Source organism: Salvelinus namaycush, chromosome 17 (assembly GCF_016432855.1).
Source record: "Salvelinus namaycush isolate Seneca chromosome 17, SaNama_1.0, whole genome shotgun sequence".
NCBI lineage: Eukaryota > Metazoa > Chordata > Actinopteri > Salmoniformes > Salmonidae > Salvelinus > Salvelinus namaycush.
Genome location: NC_052323.1, coordinates 427,894 through 453,931, shown reverse-complemented (window position 1 = coordinate 453,931; position 26,038 = coordinate 427,894). Strand labels below are relative to the sequence as shown.

At 39.8% G+C, this 26,038-nt stretch overlaps 1 protein-coding gene across 1 annotated transcript in view; it reads left to right on the top strand.

Annotated features, from left to right (window-relative positions):
* LOC120061858 (glycine receptor subunit alpha-4-like) overlaps positions 1-26,038 on the top strand; it is a 94,344-nt gene that overhangs the window by 31,413 nt on the left and 36,893 nt on the right. Inside the window, exons 2-3 of the mRNA XM_039011640.1 lie at positions 22,497-22,630; positions 23,176-23,243. Coding sequence (XP_038867568.1) covers positions 22,497-22,630; positions 23,176-23,243 — 202 coding nt within the window. The remainder of the gene's footprint in view (positions 1-22,496; positions 22,631-23,175; positions 23,244-26,038) is intronic.

The following is a 26,038-nucleotide window of genomic DNA, read 5'->3' as shown; positions in this document are numbered from 1 at the left end:
TTATTCAAAAATTTAAAGAATATGGCACCACAACAAACCTGCCACAACAAACCTGCCAAGAGTTGGCCGCCCACCAAAACTCACAGACCAGGCAAGGAGCGCATTAATCAGAGAGGCAACAAAGAGACCAAAGATAACCCTGAAGGAGCTGCAAAGCTCCACAGTGGAGATTAGAGTATCTGTCCATAGGACCACTTTAAGCCGTACACTCCACAGAGCTGGGCTTTACGGAAGAGTGACCAGAAAAAAGCCATTGCTTAAGAAAAAAATAAGCAAACACATTTGGTGTTTGCCAAAAGGCATGTGGGAGACTCTCCAAACATATGGAAGAAGGTACTCTGGTCAGATGAGGCTAAAATGTAGCTTTTCGGCCATCAAGGAAAACGTTATGTCTGGTGCAAACCCAACACCTCTCACATCCCCACAGAACCCCATGTCCACAGTGAAGCATGGTGGTGGCAGCATCATGCTGTGGGGATGTTTTTCATCGGCAGGGACTGGGAAACTGGTCAGAATTGAAGGAATGATGAATGGCGCTAAATACAGGGAAATTCTTGAGGGAAACCTGTTTCAGTCTTCCAGAGATTTGAGACTGGGACGGAGGTTCACCTTCCAGCAGGACAATGACCCCAAACATACTGCTAAAGCAACACTCGAGTGGTTTAAGGGGAAACATTTAAATGTCTTGGAATGGCGTATTCAAAGCCCAGACCCCAATCCAATTGAGATCTGTGGTATGACTTAAAGATTGCTGTACACCAGCAGGAAGCCATCCAACTTGAAGGAGCTGGAATTTTACCTTGAAGAATGAGCAAAAATCCCATTCGCTAGATGTGCCAAGCTTATAGAGACATATCCCAAGGGGCTTGGGAGCTGTAATTACTGAAAAAGGAGGTGGTGGTGGGGGGGGGGGGGGGGGGGGGGTTGAATGGGTATGCAAGTTTTCAGTTTTTTTCTCTTATTTCTTGTTTGTTTCACAATAAAAAATATTTTGCATCTTCAAAGTGGTAGGCATGTTGTGTAAATCAAATGATACAACCCCCCCAAAATCTATTTTAATTCCAGGTTGTAGGGCAACAAAATAGGAAAATAGGAAAATGCCAAGGGGGGTGAATACAGTTGTTCCTCCTTTAAAGTTGCGAGCTTTCACCGTGGGACTTAGAGGTACCCAGCGTCACGGCTTCATTGCTCCAGACCACCACAAGGGGGAGTTAGAGCACTCATTATGCATTTGGGTCCCAAGGTTTTTATATGACCAATCATATCGAGTGGTTCCAGTGACAAAATTTTGACGCGAGCCACCTTGTGGCGTTCTTCAACAAAATGGCTGAGTAAACATTACGGTGGAACCAGAGGTAAGTTGTTATAATGTCATAACGAGTCAAGCAAAACATGTACAATTGAGAGGAATATGTTAGTTAATGTAGAGACAAACGTTTGTGCATATTTTTTTGTCATAAAGTTACTTTACGAAAATCGCTATTTAGCAAGTCATCTGACTAGCTGACATTAGCCAGCTAGCTAGTGTTAGGAGAATGAATTTGTAAGTCGTGTTGTTTAATGTTTTAGGGACTCCTGAGAACCAACAAACCAGGCTGTCTTCTAGTGAAACAGTGGATGTAAAGAATCTAGCTAGCTAAAGCATTTACTGCAAATTTAATGTACAATTGTGTAAGCTTGCCTTGCAATTCAGCTGAAGTAATATAGCTAGCTTACTGTGTAGTGGAGGATAAAAGTAACTGTATGCCTATGGATGTGTAGCTAGCTACAGTATGTGGCCGATCTGTGTATGGACCCTAAAACGTTAGGTTCTGAACTAATATTCATACCAATCTTTGAACCTCAGCTATCATAGTTTTTGTATCAACTTCAAGTCTGAATGGCATTAATGAAGCAAATAGATAGAGTAGAATATAATAACTTTATTGTGCCAAGGATGCAAGTCCTACGTACACATGTACTGTAGTTATTACCACGCATGAGATTCCCACATTGTAGCCTGTACATTAAATATTTTCACTGATCATGTACTTTTCCTTGGCAAATAAAGGTGCGGTTCAGGTATGAATGTCTGAGACATCATTTTTCAGTCATATCAAACTCCATTATTTGATTGATGCTGTGTCTGCATGTATGTATTACAATTGTACACTTCAACAGTGTTTACCACTCCTGCTCCTGGGACATCAATGATTACACATTGTAACTATACAATAGACTAGAAACATGATTGATTTGGAATTCATATACAGTTGAAGTCGGAAGTTTACATACACTTAGGGTGGAGTCATTAAAACTTGTTTTCAACCACTCCACAAATTTCTTGCTAACAAACTATAGTTTTGGCAAGTCAGGGTTGGGAAAGTAATTTTTCCAACAATTGTTTACAGACAGATTATTTCACTTATAATTCACTGTATCACAATACCAGTGGGTCAGAAGTTAACATACACTAAGTTGACTGTGCCTTTAAACAGCTTGGAAAATTCCGAAAAATGATGTCATGGCTTTAGAAGCTTCTGATAGGCCAATTGACATCATTTGAGTCAATTGGAGGTGTACCTGTGGATGTGTTTCAAGGCCTACCTTCAAACTCAGTGTCTCTTTGCTTGACATCATTGGAAAATCAAAATAAATCAGCTAAGACCTGTAGACCTCCACAAGCCTGGTTCATCCTTAGGAGCAATTTCCAAACGCCTGAAGGTACCACGTTCATCTGTACAAACAACAGTACGCAAGTATAAACACCATGGGACCACGCAGCCGTCATACCGCTCAGGAAGGAGACGCGTTCTGTCTCCTAGAGATGTACGTACTTTGGTGCAAGAAGTGCAAATCAATTCCAGAACAACAGCAAAGGACCTTGTGAAGATGCTGGAGGAAACAGGTACAAAAGTATCTATATCCACATTAAAACAAGTCCTATATCGACATAACCTGAAAGGCCGCTCAGCAAGGAAGAAGCCACTGCTCCAAAACTGCCATAAAAAAGCCAGACTACAGTTTGCAACTGCACATGGGGACAAAGATCGTACTTTTTGGAGAAATGTCCTCTGGTCTGATGAAACAAAAATAGAACTGTTTGTCCATTGTTATGTTTGGAGGAAAAAGGGGGATGCTTGCAAGCCGAAGAACACCATCCTAACCGTGAAGCACGGAGGTGGCAGCATCATGTTGTGGGGGTGCTTTGCTGCAGGAGGGACTGGTACACTTCACAAAATAGATGGCATCATGAGGTAGGAAAATTATGTGGATATATTGAAGCAACATCTCAAGACATCAGTCAGGAACTTAAAGCTTAGTCGCAACTGGGTCTTCCAAATGGACAATGACCTCAAGCATACTTCCAAAGTTGTGGCAAAATGGCTTAAGGACAACAAAGTCAAGGTATTGGAGTGGCCATCACAAAGCCCTGACCTCATTCCCATAGAAAATGTGTGGGCAGAACTGAAAAAGCGTGTGCGAGCAAGGAGGCCTACAAACCTGACTCATTTACACCAGCACTGTCAGGAGGAATGGGCCAAAATTCACCCAACTTATTGTGGGAAGCTTGTGGAAGGCTACCCGAAACGTTTGACCCAAGTTAAACAATTTAAAGGCAATGCTACCAAATACTAATTGAGTGACCCACTGGGAATGTGATGAAAGAAATAAAAGCTGAAATAAATCATTCTCTCTACTATAATTCTGACATTTCACATTCTTAAAATAAAGTGGTGATCCTAACTGACCTAAGAAAGGGAATTTTTACTAGGATTAAATGGAATTGTGAAAAACTGAGTTTAAATGTATTTGGCTAAGGTGTCTGCAAACTTCCGACTTCAACTGTATACAGAAAAAAACTATGCATATCTAACTCCCTTCATCTGCATTAATCTGAGGACACAGGATAGTATTTCAATGAGATACTTAATTTCAACCAGTGGAGAATGTGAAACGCTTTATTGAAAGAAGTTAAATATTCAGTTGTAATAAATACATAAATGCATTATAATTATGATAATTGTAATATTATGAATTCAAGTTCAATCTGTACTTCAATGCACATATTGTGTGCATTATAAAACGAGGAAGAAAGACGAGGTGGGGAGAGAGGTGTAGAAGACAGAAAGGGAAAGTGGTAAGAAAAGTGGCAGACAGCATTTGATTCATGAATTACAGTGTTACCCTAATATTCTCTCAGTTCATCACAATTGCGGTGTCTCCTAACCAGCCATTGGCCCCCAGTTGGCCCGAAAGTTATCTTAAGATCGGGTGAGGTGGCAATGACGGGACTGTCTTCCTCTGTCACATCAAAACATACCTGCAGACGAGTGACAGATGGATAGAGAGAGAGCATGATTAAGCCTTGTTTTTTAATTCTAATTTATTCTTCAATGTAAAACATCTCTTTAATAATACTTCCTGTTGACCCGACCAAGTGCCATCTCACCTATGATCATGTTGTGCCCTCTGTGTCAGCCAGTTCAGATGCGGGAGAGGTTCACCAAAACAGCTGATATAACCTAGAGGATTTAGGGAGAAGGGGGAGAGGGATGAAGTGTAGAAGAGAGACTGTTGTTGTGTGTGTGTGGTCTCACACGGTGTCCACACTAAGTGGCTACAGAGTACTTTATGCTGAAAAACAGACACATGAGGACAAACAATAGAAGATAATGTAAAAAGTAGATACTGTATGTGACGCAGACACCTATCGGAGTGTACCTGAAACATTTAAATATAGAGGGCTATGTGTCTCACCACTTGGTTATTGCAAGGCTAACCCCCAGGGAAATCATAACTTGGCAGCAACAGATAGTCCAGTGAAAATGGCTGTGTTCATGTGGTGTAATTCTGAAAATTAGCAGCTGACCTCTTAAGGGTTTTTTAATTAATGCATGTGAGACAGGCAGAGATGGAGAAAAAGAACACAGAACAGTTTAATTACCTCTGGTTTTGGTCACTTTTGCCAGCAATAAAGCTTCCACGGCCTGTTCCTCGGACAGTGAACATCTGGCAATATCTCCATTTTCGCCCCATTGGTCAGCTTGCTCTCTGAATGTAAAGAAAACAGCTTATTTTTTATAGATATGAAAACAATAACTAAAGCAGCAATACAGCCCAGTGCTGCTTACCTGAGATGCCATCTTTGTAGGTGTCCGCTTTGACTTCCTTTGTGTCAGAAAAAAATGGCTTTCAGAACAATTATTTTTGATTGAAAATAAAAAAGGTTTTGCTCTCAACAAAAAGACACAAATGTACCTCCAAGACATATAACAATTTGCCTGTGAATAACCACACCTTCATACAAACGTGCTACTTACTATATGCAGAATTCTTGACACACAACCGAAGATGCGGCAACATCCTGCCAGCACGCCAACAAGTGAGCCACTCAGGAGCAGAATGATCACGCGTGGAAGTGGGAAAGGAATGAAATGGGAATAGCAATTTGTTGCAAGTTGGGGAGGAGGGCTAATAGCTGAACAATAAACTATTCAACTTTTACTAAAGAATAGTCTAATAGCTGAACTAGGTGTGAATCCCCCCCCCCCCCCATCACAGACCAGATTTGCCCTAATGACCAAGGGGTAGCTTGCTACTCAATGTACTAAAGTAATGACTTTTCAAATAAGTTACCTACACGTTATGTTGGCTGACAATTTGTTAGCTACGCTGTCCTTACGAACCACATAGCATATCATTACGGCAGTATGTACCGGTATGTTAGCTAGCTACCTAACGTTAGTAGTTGCACATCAAACTTGCCAGTATATTAACTATAGGCTATCTAACTACCCAACGTTTATTGACTTGATTATTCTCGTCATTCTTAGCTTAGCTAAATGGTATAGTCGTTGTGCTTTCTCAATGGACATTCGGGTGCTTTCGTAAATTCGCTCTGGCTATCTATAGGCTGGACAATAGAACGAGTCAAAATTCACCCAAGCCTGAAAAACGGCTTAAGAACGTTGGCTAAACTGGAACACTGGCGGCGCGAGCCCATAGCAAATTAATGGAATCAAACGTTCGCAGAGCCTGTTTTGACTGGAGTGATGCTTAGAATTTCATAAAAAATGTATCACTTTTTATTTTACCACTACAATCTGTTTGTCGGACGAAACTGGAAAAAAACGACTTGTGTAGAAAGTAAACATCCGCACCTCGATGGTGTCAACTGTGCTTATGTCTGCGTAATGAAACAGTAGGGGAAAAATAAAAACTTCTGTCTATTTCTGGTCTAGCGATCGATGACGAACAAGCTCGCTGCCCTGACTTACATAATTACAAAGAGGAGATTCTCCTGATTAAAATTGGTGTCCGTGTAACAGTTTTGCTTCCGTCCCTCTCCTCGCCCCTACCTGGGCTCGAACCAGGGACCCTCTGCACGCATAGACAACAGCCACCCTCGAAGCATTGTTACCCATCGCTCCACAAAAGCCGCAGAGCAAGGGGAACAACTTCTTCAAGGTCTCAGAGCGGGTGGCGTCGCTGATTGAAACACTATTAGCATGCACCCTGCTAACTAGCTAGCCATTTCACACCGGTTAAACCCGACTTGAAAAAAATCTAAATATACACATTGCGAGATATTTGGCGAAATAGACAGACATGCTTATATTTCCCCCATAGGAAACAAGGGGAAGACCGCAGAGTTCCAATATTATTATTGTTGTTTACATTTTGTTGTTTACATTTTAACTATAAAACAATGTGAACAGGTATCATTGCCAACAATAGCGAAGCAGGCATTGTGACATTGAACAATAAGCTGGGAATAGAACGTTCGGAAGGCAAGTTGGTGCTACAGTGGTGAATAGAACTAATAGGAACTGGCAGGGTGAAAAATGCACTAAAATAAGGCCTGTTTTTTTGCGATTACTTCAAAACGACGGCAAGCAGCTGGGAAATGTGGTCAAATTATTAAACTGGACTCCACGGTGGATGCAATGAACTAGTTTTTATCAAAAAATACCGTTAAAAATGTCATGTCTCCAGCCTACTATCTACACAGATTTGAGTGCACTCTCGTCTGAGTGTACCAGAACGCAGAATAATTACTTTACGAGTGCTCAACACACGTTGAATATGGCCGGTGTCAGTAAACATCGGGAAAAAAGTGTCATTAAATTGTTTCCAGCAGCACATTTACGGTCACCAAGGCTCTGGTTAACACGAAAACTGCCTTACCAGCTCTGCTAGGGCGAGTAAAACTATCAGTGGTCTCATTTGTGTCTGGAAGTAGCTAGCCAACGTTAGCTTGGGTGCTTGACTGCCGTTGTAAGGCCAGAACCCTCGAAACAACCCTACTCCTCGGCCCGAACGTCCAGTGTGCACTCCGAGAGCGAAACGGTCTGAATTTACAAACGGACAATTTTTCTCTGAATGGAAACACCATAATATTGTTTCTTAAAATCAATCCCATATACTAGGTTATTACAAAATAGGTTTTAAACTCTCTGGTAATGGCAATACGGAATACTATCAAATGCTTCTCAAAGATGCCCTCCTAGCAAAGATGCCTCCCTAGCAATAACTTGCAGTAACAGAAGAAATGGATGAGAATTAAATGACGTGCCACAGAATGGGTGTACGCAACTTTTAAAGGAGGAGCCACTGTACTTTCACAAGACACTGTACAAACATATACACACTTTTTTGGGGGGGAATATACCTTTATTATTGGTGCAAGCCCTACCACCCCTCCCCCAATTGGAGTAAACTAATAAACAACAACACTTAGGCTTCTACCTTTAGTTTATACATATTATACACATTTTACAGACACAATATATTTTATATTTTTCAAATCACCCAGTATTGCTATCTGCAGCGTTAGTTCCAGGTAAATGTTGCAATTTTACAGCCATTCCTGGACCTGTGACCAAAAACGAGCTACGTATGGACAGTACCAAAATAAATGATCTAATGACTTTGCCTCCTCGCAGCAAAATCTTCAGAGCTGTGAAGATTGTATCACCCATATATACCCAAACATTCTACTGGTTGAGAATTTTGCATAATATTTAAAATAGAAAAATTCAACGTTTTGAATCCGGCGTTGTTTTCCGTGTCAGTTCATAAACCATGTGCCATGGAATCGGTACATCGAAAATCTCTTCCCAACTATTTTGCAATTTATATGGCACAGCTGTCAAATTTTTGGTCCTTAAATGAAATTGGTATATGTTTTTATTAATCAAAATTTTATTTAACCATTTATGGTCTTTAATGCAGGGCCGACAGACACGTTCATTACCCCCCCCCCCCCCCCCCTTCTTCTTGCCTCTTCCATTTTTGTTGTAATGCTGCAATTAGTTGTTTGTAATTTTGGGTAGAGTAGACATTTCCATATGTCTGTGTTAGCTGTATGTGTGACATAACTCCACCAGTCCTATTTATGATATAATTTTCAAAATTATACCTTTAAAAAAAAACATTTTATCAAAAAATATATATTTTTTAAATCAATTAGTATATTTGAGTTTAACCACAATATTTGTTTTATTATTTGTTCTGTCTTTTCAGGTGGATTAAAAAGAAATTGCAACCAACTTTCTAACGATATTTTGGAGATTATTTTGTTTTCAAATAACCGAAAGTTATTTGACATTTTAAGAGACAAAGTTAAGAGACATTTTTACTCATTTACAAGAGAACCATTTAGGATTTAAGTATAACTTCTGTATGACTGATGCCTTTAGTGAGAGGTCTAATGCTTAATTTTGTCTGGTTGGCCATCCCAAATAAAGTGGAATATTTTTTGTTCATATAATTTAAAAATCAGGTCACTAGGTGTAGGTAAAACCATAAGCAAATAGGCAAACTGTGATATGACTAAAGAGTTAATCAGGGTGATTTTTCCACAAATAGAAAGGTATTTTCCTTTCTATGGTAGCAAGATCTTATCTATTTTTGCTAACTTTCTATAAACATTTATTGGAGTGGAATCATTTCTTTCTTTCGGGATTTGTTAACCGAGTATGTCCACATCCCCGTCAGAGCATTTTATTGGTAAACTACATGGTAATGTAAAAGTTGAATTTTTTTGTGATCCAGTACGTACTATAGAACACTTATCATCATTTGGTTTTAATCCAGAGAGGTTAGCAAAAGTATCTAGATCCTCTATGAGGCTGTGGAGGGATTCTAATTGTGGTTTTAAAAGAAAACATGAATCATCAGCATACAATGACACCTTTGTTTTTAAACCACGGATTTCTAATCCCTTAATATTATTGTTGGATCTAATTTTAACAGCTAACATTTTGATGGCAATAATAAATAGATATGCCAATAGTGGACAACCTTGTTTTACTCCTCTTGACAGTTTAAAACATTCTGAGATGTAGCCATTATTTACTATTTTAAACCTAGGGTTACTATACATAACTTTAACCCATTTTATAAGAGATTCTTCAAAATTGAAATATTCTAGGTATTTATATAGAAACTCTAGTTGTACTTTATCAAAAGCCTTTTCAAAATCAGCTATGAAAACCAGGCCTGGTTTCCCCGATGTTTCATAGTATTCTATCGTTTCCAGTACTTGTCTTAAATTATCTCCAATGTATCATCCATGTAAAAAACCTGTCTGATTCGGTTGAGTAATATCTGACAATACCTTTTAAATTCTATGCGCCAAGCATTTAGCTAGAATATTTGCATCACAACACTGAAGTGCCTCAAATGTTTTAAATGGACTGGATCTTTATATATACCACTTGGATCCTGTTTCAGTAATAATGAGATCAGACCTTGTTGCATGTCCGATAATCTACCGTTTATATAGGAGTGGTTAAAACATGCTAATAATGGTACACTGAGTATATCAAAAAAAAGTTTGGTATACTTCCACTGGTATGCCATCCAGCCCTGGAGTTTTCCCCCCCTTTAACTGCATCAAGAAGATCCTCCTATGGAATTTGGCCTTCACATGAGTCTTTCTGTACAGATGTTAATTTTACATTACTATTAGGAAAAAATCCAAACAATTAGCTTCGGTTAGTGGAGATGGAGGAGACTGAAACGAAAACATATTCTTAAAGTACTTTACTTCCTCTTTCAAAATATAATTTGGTGAATCATGCATGACTCCATCATTTGTAACAATGTATTGAAGATTGGTGCAATTTCCCAATATCCCATCCAGTTCGCTTTATTTTTATAATATATTACACTGGATCTTTCTTGAATAACTTCCTCTATTTCTTTTTGTTTTTCCTCTAACTTATTATGTGCCTCTACGGTACAGTTTTTATTGCTATCTAACTGTACTGTTAGTCCTTCAATTTCCTTTGTTAATATGGACTCTTTTGCTCTGAATTGCTTTTGTTTTATAGATAGGTACTGAATTGCATGGCCTCTAAAGGCACATTTAAAAGTGTCCCATACAATAAAGGGTTCTGCTGTACCTATGTTATGTCGGAAAATGTCAGTTATAAATTATTCTGTCCTAGTTATAAACAAGTTATCATCCAGTAGGCTTTGATTACATTTCCAATATCTTCGCCCATGTGGAAATTCTGTAAGAGTAATATATATGCCAATTATGTGATGATCCGACCGCATTCTGTCCCCTATCAACACTTTTTAAACGTTTGGTGCCAGATAAAATGACATAAGAAAGTAATCAAGATGACTAGCTTGATTAAGCCTCCGCCATGTATATCTCACTAGATCAGGGTATTTTAGCCTCCATATATCCACTAATTCCAATATATCCATGACATTCATGATTTCCTTACGTGCCTGAGGGTGATAGTTTGTAGTGTGATTTCCTTTACGGTCCATAGAGGTATTAAAAACTGTAATAAAATCTCCCACCATAATAATAGAGTCTAATGTTGCTTGTAGAGTTGATAAATTCTGAAATATATTTGGATCATCATTATTTGGACCATATAGGTTAATAAGTCATATCTGTTTATTGTCCAAAAACATATTTAAAATAATCCGTCTACCTTCATGATCTGTTTTGGACAATTTGCATATTTGGATCAAAATGACTATTAATTAATATCATCACCCCTTTTGAATTTCTTTGCTCTTGGGAGAAATATATTTCGCCCCCCCAGTCCTTTTTCCTCAAAACTTCATCTAAAATTGTTGAATGAGTTTCCTGTAATCAATAGATATTATATTCCTTCTCTTTTAGCCAGGTAAATACTGATCGTCTTTTCTTATTATCTGTTAAGCCATTACAATTATAACTGGCTATACTTATTTCACCACTTACGATAATGAGACACAAGTTTCAATTCTATTTATCAAAATATATGTTTGTAAACGAACCATTAAAAAGTAACATGATGATTGAGTGTCTATAAAGCTATACCATGATATTTGCATATCTACTAAGTAAACCCCCAATTGGTCCTCACTATTCCACCCACTAAAACCCCTCCTCATCCCGAGTTATAAATATAAATAAATATAAATATACATTTTTAAAATCCTGTTTATCTTATTTTCCATAATTCGCTTTTAATATTTGTAGTAATGTAGGCAATTTATGCATATATATGCATATATGATATATCCCCTTCCCCTGAAACACCAACAGCGTGGTCCCTCATAGTGACCATATTCCCAACCATCTCCATGCAGTCAGACCTTTGATTTTGTGCCACCAGGGCCACAATAATATGCCCCCTCTCTGACTGTCCGAGTGTGACCCCCTCCCCATGGGTTACTGCAGCTAGTGTTGCCAGCACTGCCACTGCCTGGGTGGAGGCACCCCACCGGAATCCCCACCGGCTAGGTACAAGGTCGTCAAGGTTCTCATTAGGAGCTTTGAGAATTTCCCATCAGGGGGCTTTGGCTTTGCAGGACCAACCCTGCCAAGCAGGCTCAGAATCTTGAGTGGGCGGTGTTGCTCTAGAAGGTCTCTGACCACATTTTGGCTGCGTACAGGCCGCTTACAGCAGGCCCATAAAACAGATAGGGACTTCTCCTTAGTATCTAGGTCGTTCAGGTGAATGTCTAGGGCATAGGGTTGTGGACCGTTCCATCAATATAGGACCATAAATAAATAAATTAGATGTATAATTTATTTTAAAACGCTGTTCCACTATGATAGGACAATAAATAAATAAGTATATAATTCATTATACAATGTATATCCCTCATCTGCACAACATTGAAAGCTCTCTCACATCCCCTGCTCACAGGGTTCTAATTAGTTATATTTGAAGATAGATAGAAAAGCTATATTTTTTGTTGTTGTGTTATTACAATCCATAACAGTGCTAGAATTGTGTGTTTCATTATTTGCCTCCTCTATGAGAACTTTGTAATTTTTAGAATAGCCATGGAGTAGTATTTGTGTCTCTGAACAACTGGTTATCAATATACAGTTTATCGACCACGAGAGCTACGCGTTTCCCTTTCGATCTATTTTCCTTGAAAATTGGATACAGAACTTTGCGCCGTTCTGCAATTTCCTTTGGGAACTGGTCATTCATTCATATTTTTGTGCCAGCAAGTCTTTTACCCAGACCTTTAACCATTACTTTATCTTTAAAGAAAGCAAATTTGGCAACGATTGGGCGTTCATACCTCTGCCCTCTCTGTCCGAAGTGGTGTACACGTTCAAGTTGGATTTTGTCGATAGCTTCGCGTGGGATCTGAAGCGCTGTAAAGGAGGAACTCTCTAACTACAGATTTAGGAACTTCCCCTTCTTTCTCTTTATACCTGTAAGTACCAGATTCTCTCTCATGGATCTAGTCTGTATGTCATGTAAGGCTTCTCTCAGAACGATGTTTTCCTTTTAAGTTCATTAACTTCGGTTTCAATCTCATTGACTGTCCCTTTTAGCTTGTTTGTGTCTTTCTTCAATGTCGCTCATCTCGAGGCTTGCCTTCAACTCTTTTATATCCTTACTGACTAGTTCAAGTATACCCAGTTTGTCATTTATTGATTTTAACAGATCGGTTTCGACCTTTACCATTACCGGTGGTGAAAATATTAAATTGTCTGTGCCTGTAGAAGAGTCACGTTTCATTTTGAAATAGGTTCCCCTTCCCCTGTTATTACCCACCAGATTGTGTAGTGCTAATCTTTAGTCTAACTTACCGATATTGAATATTATGTTTTTATCTTGAGGTGGTCTACATAGCTGTGTTCAGTCCTCCATCTTTCAGGCTTGGATCCACTCTTCCTCCTGCAGTCTGTTCACCCAGATAGTTACAGTCTCGTCTCATCGCTGCAACTTCCGCACGGACTCAGGAGAGGCGAAGGTAGAGAGCCGTGCGTCCTCCGAAACACAACCCGACCAAGCCGACCCTATTGATTACACAACAGCTGAAGCTGAAATGTCTGCACAATTTTGAAGAACTTTAAATGACCTGAAGTTGACATTTTTTACATTAACAGCCCAGCAGTGAAAAAAACATTTAGAACACATTTAAATTACCTAAAGTTATGCATTTTTGACAGGCACATCCCAGCAGTGATTTTTTCCCCCCTCTGTAAATCTAATCAGTAACTCCCCTCTCACCATTTATGACTTAACTTCTCTTTCACAACTCAGTCACGACTCAACAAAAAACATTTTTTCCTCCCAGGGATATTCCTGTATTTCTGGCCTCTACTTCAGTTTGCGCCTCGATTCATGCACCTTGATTGGAAAGTGAGATAGTGGCAGCAATCCCTTCCCCTTGCACTGTATTTCTATCTGGACTTTCCACTATGCTGTGGTGTGTGGTATCGCCTCATGCTCACAAAAGATAGATCTGCCCTTTACATCTGACCCATGCACATTTTTGACAATTCCTCGGGTAGAGCATTTTGTCCAGTATTTGATGCGATCACTTTGTTCTTGTGGGGGTGGACTAGGACGGGGAATTGGTGAAGCCTGCTACTGTATAGAGCTCCATCGCTGTCTGTGTCTTGTGTCGCCATAGGCATAGGCATAGCCATCACTATAGTGGAGTGGCGGTGGGTCACATCACTGAAAATGAATGTGCAGGGGTATATTGCAATGTGTTCCAAATCCCATGATCCAATAAGGCTATTGATCAATAGCAAAGGGCTTCCACTCCAGGCCACGACATACATACAGTGCCATGGAAAGAGAAGGTCCACATAGGTCAATTGACAAAAGACGACCTGTTGATTTATTACATGAATAGGTCAGTGGAGACGTAACATGAAATAGGGCTTGTTAAAGGTCTGTCTATGACAAGGTTCTATTTGCTTTTATCGTAGAAATAATGCACATTGTCGACATTTTGAGTGATTGTATCAGATGAGCAGTCAGTTGTGCATTGCATCTGTGTACTCTGCGATGGAACCAAATTGCGATGTAACCAAATTGTATGTTTTGCTTGTGAAACGCGCTGGTATATGGACAGATGTACTAACGCAATCTGGCCTGGTTGATAATAATAATAAATATTACATGCCATTTAGCAGATAATTTTATCCAAAGCGACTTACAGTCAAGCGTGCATACAAAATTGCCATGAATGTGGCCTTTGTCTGAGAGCAAAATCTAAAGCTAGAGTGGACATAAAGGATGATTTCACGGCTAGGGGAAATTACTAAGGCCTATTCCAACAGGTGGAGAGACCTGTTTTGTTCAATCTCCCATTATGCTAATGACACTAAAAACCTGGGGTTCCACTGCATTGCTGTCTAAATGACTGACTTCCCGTGATGCGTGCCGAATCCAAGGAGTGTCGGGGCCACTATTCCAAATTGATATGCTTTTTGATCACTGGGCTCGCTAATGAAAAGCAATTAGCAGCATATGTTTGCAACTCAGGCACTGAATAAGGGCTGGGTTTAATTGAAACTAATCTAGTGCAGTGAATTGTATGCAGAGGCACTGCCAATCAAGGAGTATACAAAATAATAGCCAGCTCTGTTAGCACAAAAGACTGCCTGTCGTCAGGCAAAATTATTTCAACAGTGCTTGAGTAAAATGGTTTGAGACTTGCATTAAGGTTGGTCCAGAGGCAAGGATGTATTATTTAAGACTGTCAAGCTAATGGTGTCGGCTATAGCTTTAATGTGAGGAAAGAGGGAGTAAAGAAGTATGAGTATTAAACTCCTAGGGGTCCAATGATGCCTATGGAGGGAGAGTGGAGAGAAGAGTTGGCACGGACCCGGACACCCTTCCCCCTTTCTCAAGTTGATATACATTTGAGTTGAGTTGAGTTGAGTTGATTTTATTTTTTACAGGGACAGTGCACATTAATCAACGTTTCAGTAAAAGGTTTAAGCCAGCCGGCTATTTTTCAACCGCAGTCCCTGGGCAGGTTATTAAAAACAATTACAATATAGACAATCATTGAGCAGTGAGCACACGCAGAGCAACATAGGACAAGCAAGACATAGCATACAGACAGAGCAACATAGGACAAGCAAGACGTAGCAGACAGACAGAGCAACATAGGACAAGCAAGACGTAGCATACAGACAGAGCAACTTAGGACAAGCAAGACGTAGCATACAGACAGAGCAACATAGAACAAAAAAGCAGCAAGACAATGTGCCGTCCAATGCAGTCAGACAGTGATTTTGTTCTACAACACATTACTTTGTTGCACATTTGCTTCCTACGCACATGAGCAAAATCTTATATTGTAAGCAGAAAGATTTTTCTAATGACATAAGAAACGGATTAATATTTGTGTGTCAAAGAAGTGATGACTTGACTAACAGGAAAGAGAGACCTCCAAAGACGTTTCCAATAGTTACAGGACTGTCAAATGCTGTTGCTGTGCTGACCGTGCACGCACTCCTCCTGACAGGGCTGACAGAAGTCGACACTGCTTCCTTCTCAAACCACAGACTGTCAGCACATGACATTGTTTCGACACAATATCAACACAGGATGAGCAACTGCCATACACCCTCACCTCCATTATTGAAATGTGAAATATTGGTCCTGTGGTTTTCTGCTAGTAACGAAATATAGCACTCCTTCTGAATTATTACTATGCAATTCCGTCTTTGAGGCTAAACAAAAACTGAGATTCAAGATAGGGAGTTGAATGCACTTTTCCACATTAATAATCATTAGTCGCATGGCACGAAATGCCTAATTCTCGCTGTGCGTTCATCTGTCTCGGTAATTGCTCATGGAAAGAAGCACAAATTAGAAACTAAAACGATTTAATTCTGCATGCAAAATCCAGTGACAACTCTGTTTTACGGGGTTATTTTCCCCACCAAAATGCATTCTGAACAGCTGTTCAGCAATGTTCAAGGTTGACCCAATCCCACAGTTTTATGACATTCCCAATTGCATTTGAACTGTGGCAGAAATACTGACTTCAACATTTCTTCTTTGTCTGAAACTCAATAATAAACTAACCGCATTATAGGAGTCTGATACACAGAAAATATGTGCCCTTGTTCTGTGAGGGAGGAGGAAGGGGGAGAGGGAAAGAGAGAGATTAGGGAGAGAGAGAAAGAGAGAGATTTGTTAGGTATTCTTGGCGACGCTCCGATGTGGATGCAGAATTCAGACAAGAGGTACGGGGGGGGGGGGGGGCCTGAAAAGATCAGGCTCATTAAATGTCCCAAACGTGCATCTGAATGATTAGGAAGAGGCTATTGGTTTTTTCTAACAGTGTCCTGCTACTGACAGACTCCTGCTGCTCTGTCAAGATCCATCACCACTGACATAAAGATACAAGCAATGCAGCTTTGACGGGTGCATCAACCTATAATGTCAGATAGAAGTGGCACAGTTTACATTCAACGTCAGGTAATACAGTGTTCATATTAGGATATTGTCAATTGTCTGAAGAAAAACTCAGTTGTCAGACCTCAGTGTTAGTGTTGTTACTTTGTCTGCTTAATTGTTGTAGTTGGCAGGTTTAACAGGCTTAACAGGAGTACTTTTTTCTACCTTTGCCGGCGCAGGCCAATGTAGGCAAGAATTCTATTAGAAATGCATGAGGGTTGATGGAGAAGTGATGTAAGCCTGAGAGGATGCATAGGAGTCCCACAGCCTTTTCAAGTGCACATGGGTAAAGATTAAACGATGGTCATCATTACAGCAGAGGGGGCTGCAGACCATTACAAACAGGACCTAGGAACTGCTGAACTGTTGTGGACGGAATGAAGCCGATATAATGTTGGGAAGGATCCAAATTGTTTTTTAAATGTACTTGAAGGATAGCTTACTATAGTAGCAGTCGGTATGCTACGGGTGGGTTGAACGGCCCAAGTAAAGATATTCTCAGTCCTGTAAAAATATACATTTAAGAAAAAATGGCTTCTTAAGTAACAGCTTTTTTTTATAATCAGATGAGGAACTCAGCTGTGTCCTCAGTGCCTATTAGCATCAACAGGCACGGAACGAGCCACCCAAAGACTGCTCCATGATTCTAGGCTGAAATTCACTCAAACATTCTCTCAAATGTAAGTTCTTGTCTAATGGATTTGGCTCCAGAATATTGACTCGCTGATATATGGGAGGAAAGTATGTTGGCTAATGTGCTCAGCTCACTCTGTCTTTGTGTGAGAACTTTAATAAAAGTTTATCCGACTCCAGTGAACCCTTTTGAGGCTTAACTGACAGAGGAGTCACAAAACGTACACCCTCTGAAGAATTTATGTTAGATTTTCTAAGGTCATCGTCAGTCACCTTCCCGCCCGTCACAGTCACCCAGAAATTCATGCAAACTCCTGCGCAATTGTTAACTATTTATGCTTCAAAATATTAATCATCGACTTTTCTAATCCCGGACCGATCTGCTTGTATTAAGAAGGGTTTGTCCGCCGAGCAAATGTATTACAAATGTGATGTGTAATACTACTCAAGGCTTTTTAAAACACTTTATTTATTTTTTCTATTTAGTCATCAGAAAAACCAGAGCATCCCAATCAAGTCAAAAAATACCATAATCATATCTATGTAGGTTTGCTATTCGGTTTCATCAGGTTTGGGCGCTTATCAAGTATTTAATTAAGTCAGTGTTGTGGCTTTTCGAGGTATTTGCTGGCGTAGCTGGCAAATGCATGTTGGGTGTCATTATGTTTTCTCATACACGATACAGTACCGGTCAAATGTTTGGACACACCTACTGATTCAAAGCATTTTCTTTATTTTTTACATTGTAGAATAATAGTGAAGACATCAAAACTATGAAATAACACATATGGAATCATGTAGTATCCAAAAAAAGTGTTAAACAAATCTATTTTATATTTAAGATTCTTTGAAGTAGCCACCCTTTGCATTGATGACAGCTTTGCACACTCTTGGCATTCTCTCAACCAGCTTCATGAAGATTGCTTTTCCAATAGTCTTGAAGGAGTTCCCACATATGTTGAGCACTTTCCTTCACTCTGCGGTCCAACTCATCCCAAACCATCTCAATTGGGTTGAGTTTGGGTGATTGTGGAGGCCAGGTCATTTGATGCAGCACTCCATCACTCTCCTTCTTGGTCAAATAGCCCTTACACAGACTGGAGGTGTGCGGGGTCATTTTCTTGTTGAAAAACAAATGATAGTCCCACTAAGAGCAAAACAGATGGGATGGGGTATCCCTGCAGAATGCTATGGTAGCCATGTTAAGTGTGCCTTGAATTCAAAATTAATCACCAACAGCGTCACCAGCAAAGCACCCCAATCACAAAGCACACCATCACACCTCCTCCTCCATGCTTCATGGTGGGTACCACACATTCAAAGATCATCTGTTCACCTACTCTGCGTCTCACAAAGACAGCGGTTGGAACCAAAAATCTCAAATTTGGTTCATCAGACCAAAGGACAGATTTCCACCGGTCTATTGTCCATTGCTCGTGTTTATTGGCCCAAGCAAGTCTCTTCTTCTTATTGGTGTCCTTTAGTAGTGGTTTCTTTGCAGCAATTTGACCATGAAGGCCTGATTCACCCAGTCTCCTCTGAACAGTTGATGTTGAAATGTGTCTGTTACTTGAACTCTGTGAGGCATTTATTTGGGCTGCAATCTGAGGTGCAGTTAACTCTAATGAACTTATCCTCTGCAGCAGAGGTAACTCTGGGTCTTCCTATCCTGTGGCGGTCCTCATGAGAGCCAGTTTCATCATAGCGCTTGATGGTTTTTGCGACTGCACTTGAAGAAACTTTCAAAGTTCTGAAATGTTCTGTATTGACTGACCTTCTGGTCTTAAAGTAATGATGGGCTGTGTTTCTCTTTGCTTATTTGAGCTGTTCTTGCCATAATATAGACTTGGTCTTTTACCAAATAGGGCTATCTTCTGTATACACTCACTAGCTTGTCACAATTGAAATGCATTCCAGGTGACTACCTCATGAAGCTGGTTGAGAGAATGCCAAGAGTATGCAAAGCTGTCATCAAGGCAAAGAGTGGCTACTTTGACGAATCTAAAATCTAAAATATATTTTGATTTGTTTAACACTTTTTTGGTTACTACATGATTCCATATGTGTTATTTCATAGTTTTGATCGTTTTTTTTCATAGTTTTGATGTCTTCACTATTATTCTACAATGTAGAAAATAGTAAAAATAATGAGAAACCCTTCAATGAGTAGGTGTGTCAATACTTTTGACTCCTGTGGCGGGTAGCTCCTGATTTCTTTGTGACTTGCGGTAACTCCGTGGTTTTAAACTCTCCGTTGTTACATGCAATATGCTTTGGGGGCTTTACTGGACAGAGGTTGATCTCTGGTTTTGTGATGAAACAAAGATGTGGTTGAATTTATTCTGCCACTGTGTCTTACTGTCTCGGCCTTAGGCCTACATTATTTATCATGGTCAAGGCATATGAACTAACAGGTCATGGAGCAAACTATGCAATTATCACAACAAATACTGTAGGTTGTAATATTGCTTTTCTCTGGCTTGGCTTCCCCAGTGATTTTACCCACGCACCGCTATTGTGTAAAAAAGGTTAGAGTAGTAGTATTCAACCGTTTTCAGCTGTGACCTCTGTGTTACTAGCTCCTAACAATGCAGCAAAATGTCCATCCAAAAAAATGAAAGAAAAAAAGGAATACAAGAAATCAAGAATGGCGGGATGAATCTGCCAACCTATACACAATTTATACAAGATCAGCTCAGAATTAAAGGTACAGCAGTAGATTTATTAGAGTGAGCTATGTCAAGAATCCAGTGTAGAAATGCATATGCAGTGTGTATAAACAGTGAACCACAGTGACCAGTGATTCATTGTCTCTATAGCATGGGACAGCAGTGTTTACTGTGTGTGTGAGTGTGTATGTGAGTGTGTGTGTATGTACTGTGTGTGTGATAGCTTGTGTGTGTGTTTTGTGTGAGTGAGTGTGCATCACCTGGTAGACTGTGTGCATCACCTGGTAGACTGCTAATGATGGCTCTTCAAATGTCTGATGGCCTGGTAATAGAAGTTGTTTTTTAGTCTCTCGGTCTTAGCACCTGTACTGTCTCCGTCTGTCGGACGGTAGCCGAGTGAACAGCCCATGGCTTGGGTGGCTGAGGACTTTAATGATCTTCTTGTCCTGCCGTTGACACTGGTTGCTGCAGGCAGCGGCCCCCAGTAATGTGTTGGGCACCACCCTCTGGAGAGCCATGCGGTTGAGGGCAGGGCAGGAGCAGTTGCCGTACCAGGCGGTGACGCAGCCTGACAGAATGCTCTCAGTGGTGCGTGTGTAGAAGTTTGCGAGGGTGCTACATTTCTTCAGCTGCCTGAGGTTGTAGAGGTTGGTGTGGCGAGACCATTTCAGGTCCTCGTGATGTGCACGCAGAGGAACTTGAAGCTTTTGACCCTATCAAGTTTCAAGTTTAAATGTAACGTGCACAAGTACAGTGAAATGCCTTTCTTGCAAGCTCCAAACTCAACAATGCAGTAATCAATATCAATATAGCACAAAAAAAACAAAAGATAGAACAAAAACACACAATAAATAAAAAATAAGAAGAACACGCGAAAGTAAGAAGCTATTTAATACAGGGTCAGTTCCAAAACCATATTTACAACGTGCAGGGATACTGGAGTGATAGAGGTAGATATGTACAGTGTAGGGGTAAGGTGAATAGGCATCAGGATATATGATAAACATAGTAGCAGCAGCGCCATGCGATCGATGGCGATGCAGTTACCACACCAAGCAGTGATGCAGCCAGTCAAGATGCTCTCAATGGTGCAGCTATAGAACTTTTTAAGAATTTGAGGGCCAATGCCAAACCTTTTCAACATGCGTGTGTTAGTGGACCATTTTATGTCCTTAGTGATTTGGTCACCAAGGAAATTTAAGCTAAAGACCCGCTCCACTGCAGCCACATCGAACGTAATTTCAACCCTCCTAATTGTATATAGGATGCAAAAAAATATATTTACGTGTGTAATTTAACACAATTTCAGCGCATACATAGTTCTGATTAATTATGTTGAAATTTTACTGGACAAAAATATTTAAAGTGTTGGTCCCATGTTTCATGAGCTGAAATAAAAGATCCACAAAACTTTCCATAAGCAACAAAAACATTATTTCTCAAAAGTTTTGGCACAAACTTTGAGCATTTCTCCTTTGCCAAGATAATCCATCCACCTGACAGGTGGCATATCAAGAAGCTGATTAAACAGCGTGATCATTACACAGTTGCACATTGTGCTGGGGACAATAAAAAGCCATTCTAAAATGTGCAATTCTGTCACACAAAACAATGCCACAAATGTGGCAAGTTTTAAAGGGAGCGTGCAATTGGCATGCTGACTGCAGGAATGTCTACCAGAGCTGTTGCCAGAGAATTGAATGTTGAATTTCTCTACCAAAACGCATCCAACGTCATTTTAAGAACTTGGCAAAACGTCCAACCGGCCTCACAAACGCAGACAACGTGCATGGGGTTGTGTGGGCATGCGGTTTGCTGATGTCAATGTTGTGAACCGAGTGCCCCATGGTGGCGGTGGGGTTATGGTATGGGCAGGCATAAGCTACGGACATCGAACACAATTGCATTCTATCGGTGGCCGTGACGAGATCCTGAGATCCATTTCTTTTAAGGTGTCTGTGACCAACAGATGCATATCTGTATTCTCAGACGTGAAATCTTTAGATTCGGGGCGAATAAATGTATTTTAATTGACTGATATGAACTGTAAATCAGTGAAATTCGTAGACATTTTTGCATGTTGCGTTTATATTTTACTTCAGTATAGATTGATGTAACATCCTGTTAGTCAAGATAAGTCCATGTATTTAAGTTAAAGTATTACCCTAATTTCAATGTTTGAAACGCTGGTTGAAATGAGATGACAACAGTACTGGTTGATTTATTTTTTCAAATCCAATGTATTTTCCATGTTGATTCTATGTCACAATATGTTGACAAATGACATTGAAACAACCAGTGTGTTCCCAGTGGGTAGGTTCTATTAAACACAATATGTCCCGAGCATCATGTGAAATTAGATGGGTTTTCGGGGGGGGTGGCTGTGCAAAAGTCGTTTAAATCCTTGTTGTTCTCTCCCTATGTATTCCACTGATACCGGTTAAAGTTTCTATTGCGTCTTCCTCCCTCTCCTCTCCTCTCTTTCTTTGTCTTTGTTTTGTTTTTTCTTCAGACTGGGCTCCTGTAAGGAGGAGATAAAGTCCCCCAGTAGGACAGTCCCCTCCTCGCAGTCGCCATCTGACTTCCTGGACAAGCTCATGGGGAAAAGGTCTGGCTATGACGCCCGCATCAGACCCAACTTCAAAGGTACGTCAAAAAGTATGTTCAGAAGTAGGCCACAGCTCCCATAAAAAAATACTGAAACTTCATGAAACTAATGCAAGCAGACAGCCACCGGTAAAAAAAAAGTAAGATAGAAATGGATTGGAAGCTTGGAACTGCACATTCCATGTGGTTGCCTAACTTAAAATTCCATATACCAATGTGATGCATTTTTTGTTAGCCTAGTTCTCTGTTGAAAAGTTAAACAAAGTGATTCATGCCTAGTATTTCAACTTGTAAAGCGACAGGAGAGACACAGTATTCCGTACTAGAGAGCCACTGGAATCAGTACACACTACTACAGCAGTCGTTCCCCACCATAACCCATCTACACTAGTGTCATACATATTTCATACTTGCTCAACATCATAGAGGTGACAAGAAGACACTCTCCACTTCTTGCACATACAATAACCAGTGTCATTCAAATATTTTTCAATGATCTTTATGAAACCTTTTTACAGCAGGTCAAACAGTGAAAGGATTATTCCGTATACGGAGTGATGGATTTTATTCTGGTTCTTTTTCAGGTCCGCCTGTGAATGTCACCTGCAATATCTTCATCAACAGCTTTGGGTCCATCACAGAAACGACTATGGTGAGAAAACACGTCTGATGTTAATTGAATTTCCATAGTCAATTAACGTCCTGGAATTAGAATCCATACATTTTCAAGCGAATAATTGAATATGTTGCCCGACTACTGCCGTCTTGAACAGGTCTCTCTTGCAAAAGAGATTCATCTCAGAGACAAACCTATAATAAGAAAGGTGAAATGATATGTTTAAATGAATATGCACATTATACAAAATACCATAATTATCCAGGAATCATGATAACCCTTAGGCAGTCTCATTGTTCAGTATAATCATGAATTACCTTGATAAGGATCATATTTGAGCAGGTTTACACTAGCTAAATCCCAGAATTTACAAAAGAGAAATCTGAAAGTTCTCCTCCAGTTAATATAATACCTGTTCATTCCTACCCTTTGGCCTAATCAGTATTGGAACAATTCCCTCACCTCTCTCCCTTTATTTCCTCGAGCCTATCAGAGCAATCTTCAGAGAACAGTGGGTCAGTGATGTTCTGATAATGAACAGTCCACTCTGCAATTAAAATGAAAAATTGGGGGAAAGTGCTTGGTCAGCAGGTCGTAGCAGTGAGCTGTTAAAGGATATTGGGCCCTGAGGGCTTGACCCCAGGTTAGTTCAGCGTGGACAGAGAGGACACTAATGATGTCACTGGATGCTGTGGCCCAGTGTTTGTTGTGCTGTCCTTAGTTTATTTGTGATACCTCATTGGAACGGAGACAGACAGTTGAAAACTGCCAGGGAAGAACACAGCCACAGAGTCTCTCAATACCATGAGCATTTACTAGAATGATTTACTTGAATAACTACCGTAACTAAATTAGGACATGCAGTGTTTGTCGACCCAATTTCAAAGTAGCTGTTCATTTTGCTTCCCACAAAGCTGATTTTTGTCATTTCAACAGGCACTGAACAATACTTGGATTAAGCCAGAATCTGGTACCTCAGCCTGCACTACAGATAACGGCCAAAAGAAAGGAAACACTTGAGTAAATGAGGGGTACAACGTCTATTGAAAGCAGGTGCTTCCACACAGGTGTGGTTCCTGAGTTAATTAAGTAATTAACATCCCATGCTAACAAGTCTGCTACAGTACACACGTTGCCACCAGCATTGTGTCAATGTGACGTTTTACCTGCTACACCAAAAACCTATTGAAATCTACATTTTTTCGCTCATTATTTTCATTTGCAAGGTAGAATGAACACGCGCATCAGCCCTCAAGAATTGAACCTCGGCGATTCTTGAGTTTGGATGCTGCCATTGGACGTGATGCAACGCGGGCAGTATAGACACTCTAATGTACTTGTCCTCTTGCTCAGTTGTGCACCAAGGCCTCCCACTCCTCTTTCTATTCTGGTTAGAGCCAGTTTGCTCTGTTCTGTGAAGGGAGTAGTACACAGCGTTGTACGAGATCTTCAGTTTCTTGGCAATATCTCGCATGGAATAGCCTTCATTTCTCAGAACAAGAATAGACTGACGAGTTTCAGAAACAAGGTCTTTGTTTCTGGCCATTTTGAGCCTGTAATCGAACCCACAAAATGCTGATGCTCCAGATACTCAACTAGTCTAATGGCCAGTTTTAATGCTTCTTTAATCAGTACAACAGTTTTCAGCTGTGCTAACATAATTGCAAAAGTGTTTTCTAATGATCAATTAGCCTTTTAAATGATCAACTTGGATTAGCTAACACAACGTGTCATCGGAACACAGGAGTGATGGTTGCTGATAATGGGCCTCTGTACGCCTATGTAGATATTCCATAAACAATCAGCTGTTTCCAGCTACAATAGTCATTTACAACATTAACAATGTCTACACTGTATTTCAAATCAAATGTTATTGGTCACATAAACATGGTTAGCAGATGTTAAAATATCATATAATATAATTTTCATGAAATCACAAGTCCAATACAGCAAATGAAAGATAAACATCTTGTGAATCCAGCCATCATTTCCGATTTTTAAAATGTTTTACAGCGAAAACACAATATGTATTTCTATTAGCTAACCACAATAGCAAAAGACTCAACCGCATATTTTCACCATTTTTCTACCGCATAGGTAGCTATCACAAAACCGACCAAATAGAGATATAATTAGTCACTAACCAAGAAACAACTTCATCAGATGACAGTCTTATAACATGTTATACAATAAATGTATGTTTTGTTCGAAAATGTGCATATTTGAGGTATAAATCATAGTTTTACATTGCAGCTACCATCAAAAATATCACCAAAGCAGCCAGAATAATTACAGAGAGCAACGTGAAATACTTAAATACTCATCATAAAACATTTATGAAAAATACATGGTGTACAGCAAATGAAAGATAAACATCTTGTGAATCCAGCCAATATTTCAGATTTTTTAAGTGTTTTACAGCGAAAACACAATATAGCATTATATTAGCTTACCACAATAGCCAAACACACAAATGCATTTATCAGCAGCAAAAGGTAGCGATCGCAAAAACCAGCAAAAGATATAAAATGAATCACTAACCTTGACCAACTTCATCAGATGACAGTCCTATAACATCAGGTTATACAATACACATATGTTTTGTTCGAAAATGTGCATAATTTGAGCTGCAAACCGTGGTTATACATTGTGAATATGTAGCATCGATTCACCAGATTGTCCTGAGATATTTTGGACACTCACCTAATCTGACCAAAGAACTCATCATAAACTTTACTAAAAAATACATGTTGGACAGCAAATGAAAGATACACTAGTTCTTAATGCAACCGCCGTGTTAGATTTTTAAAAATAACTTTACCATAACAAAC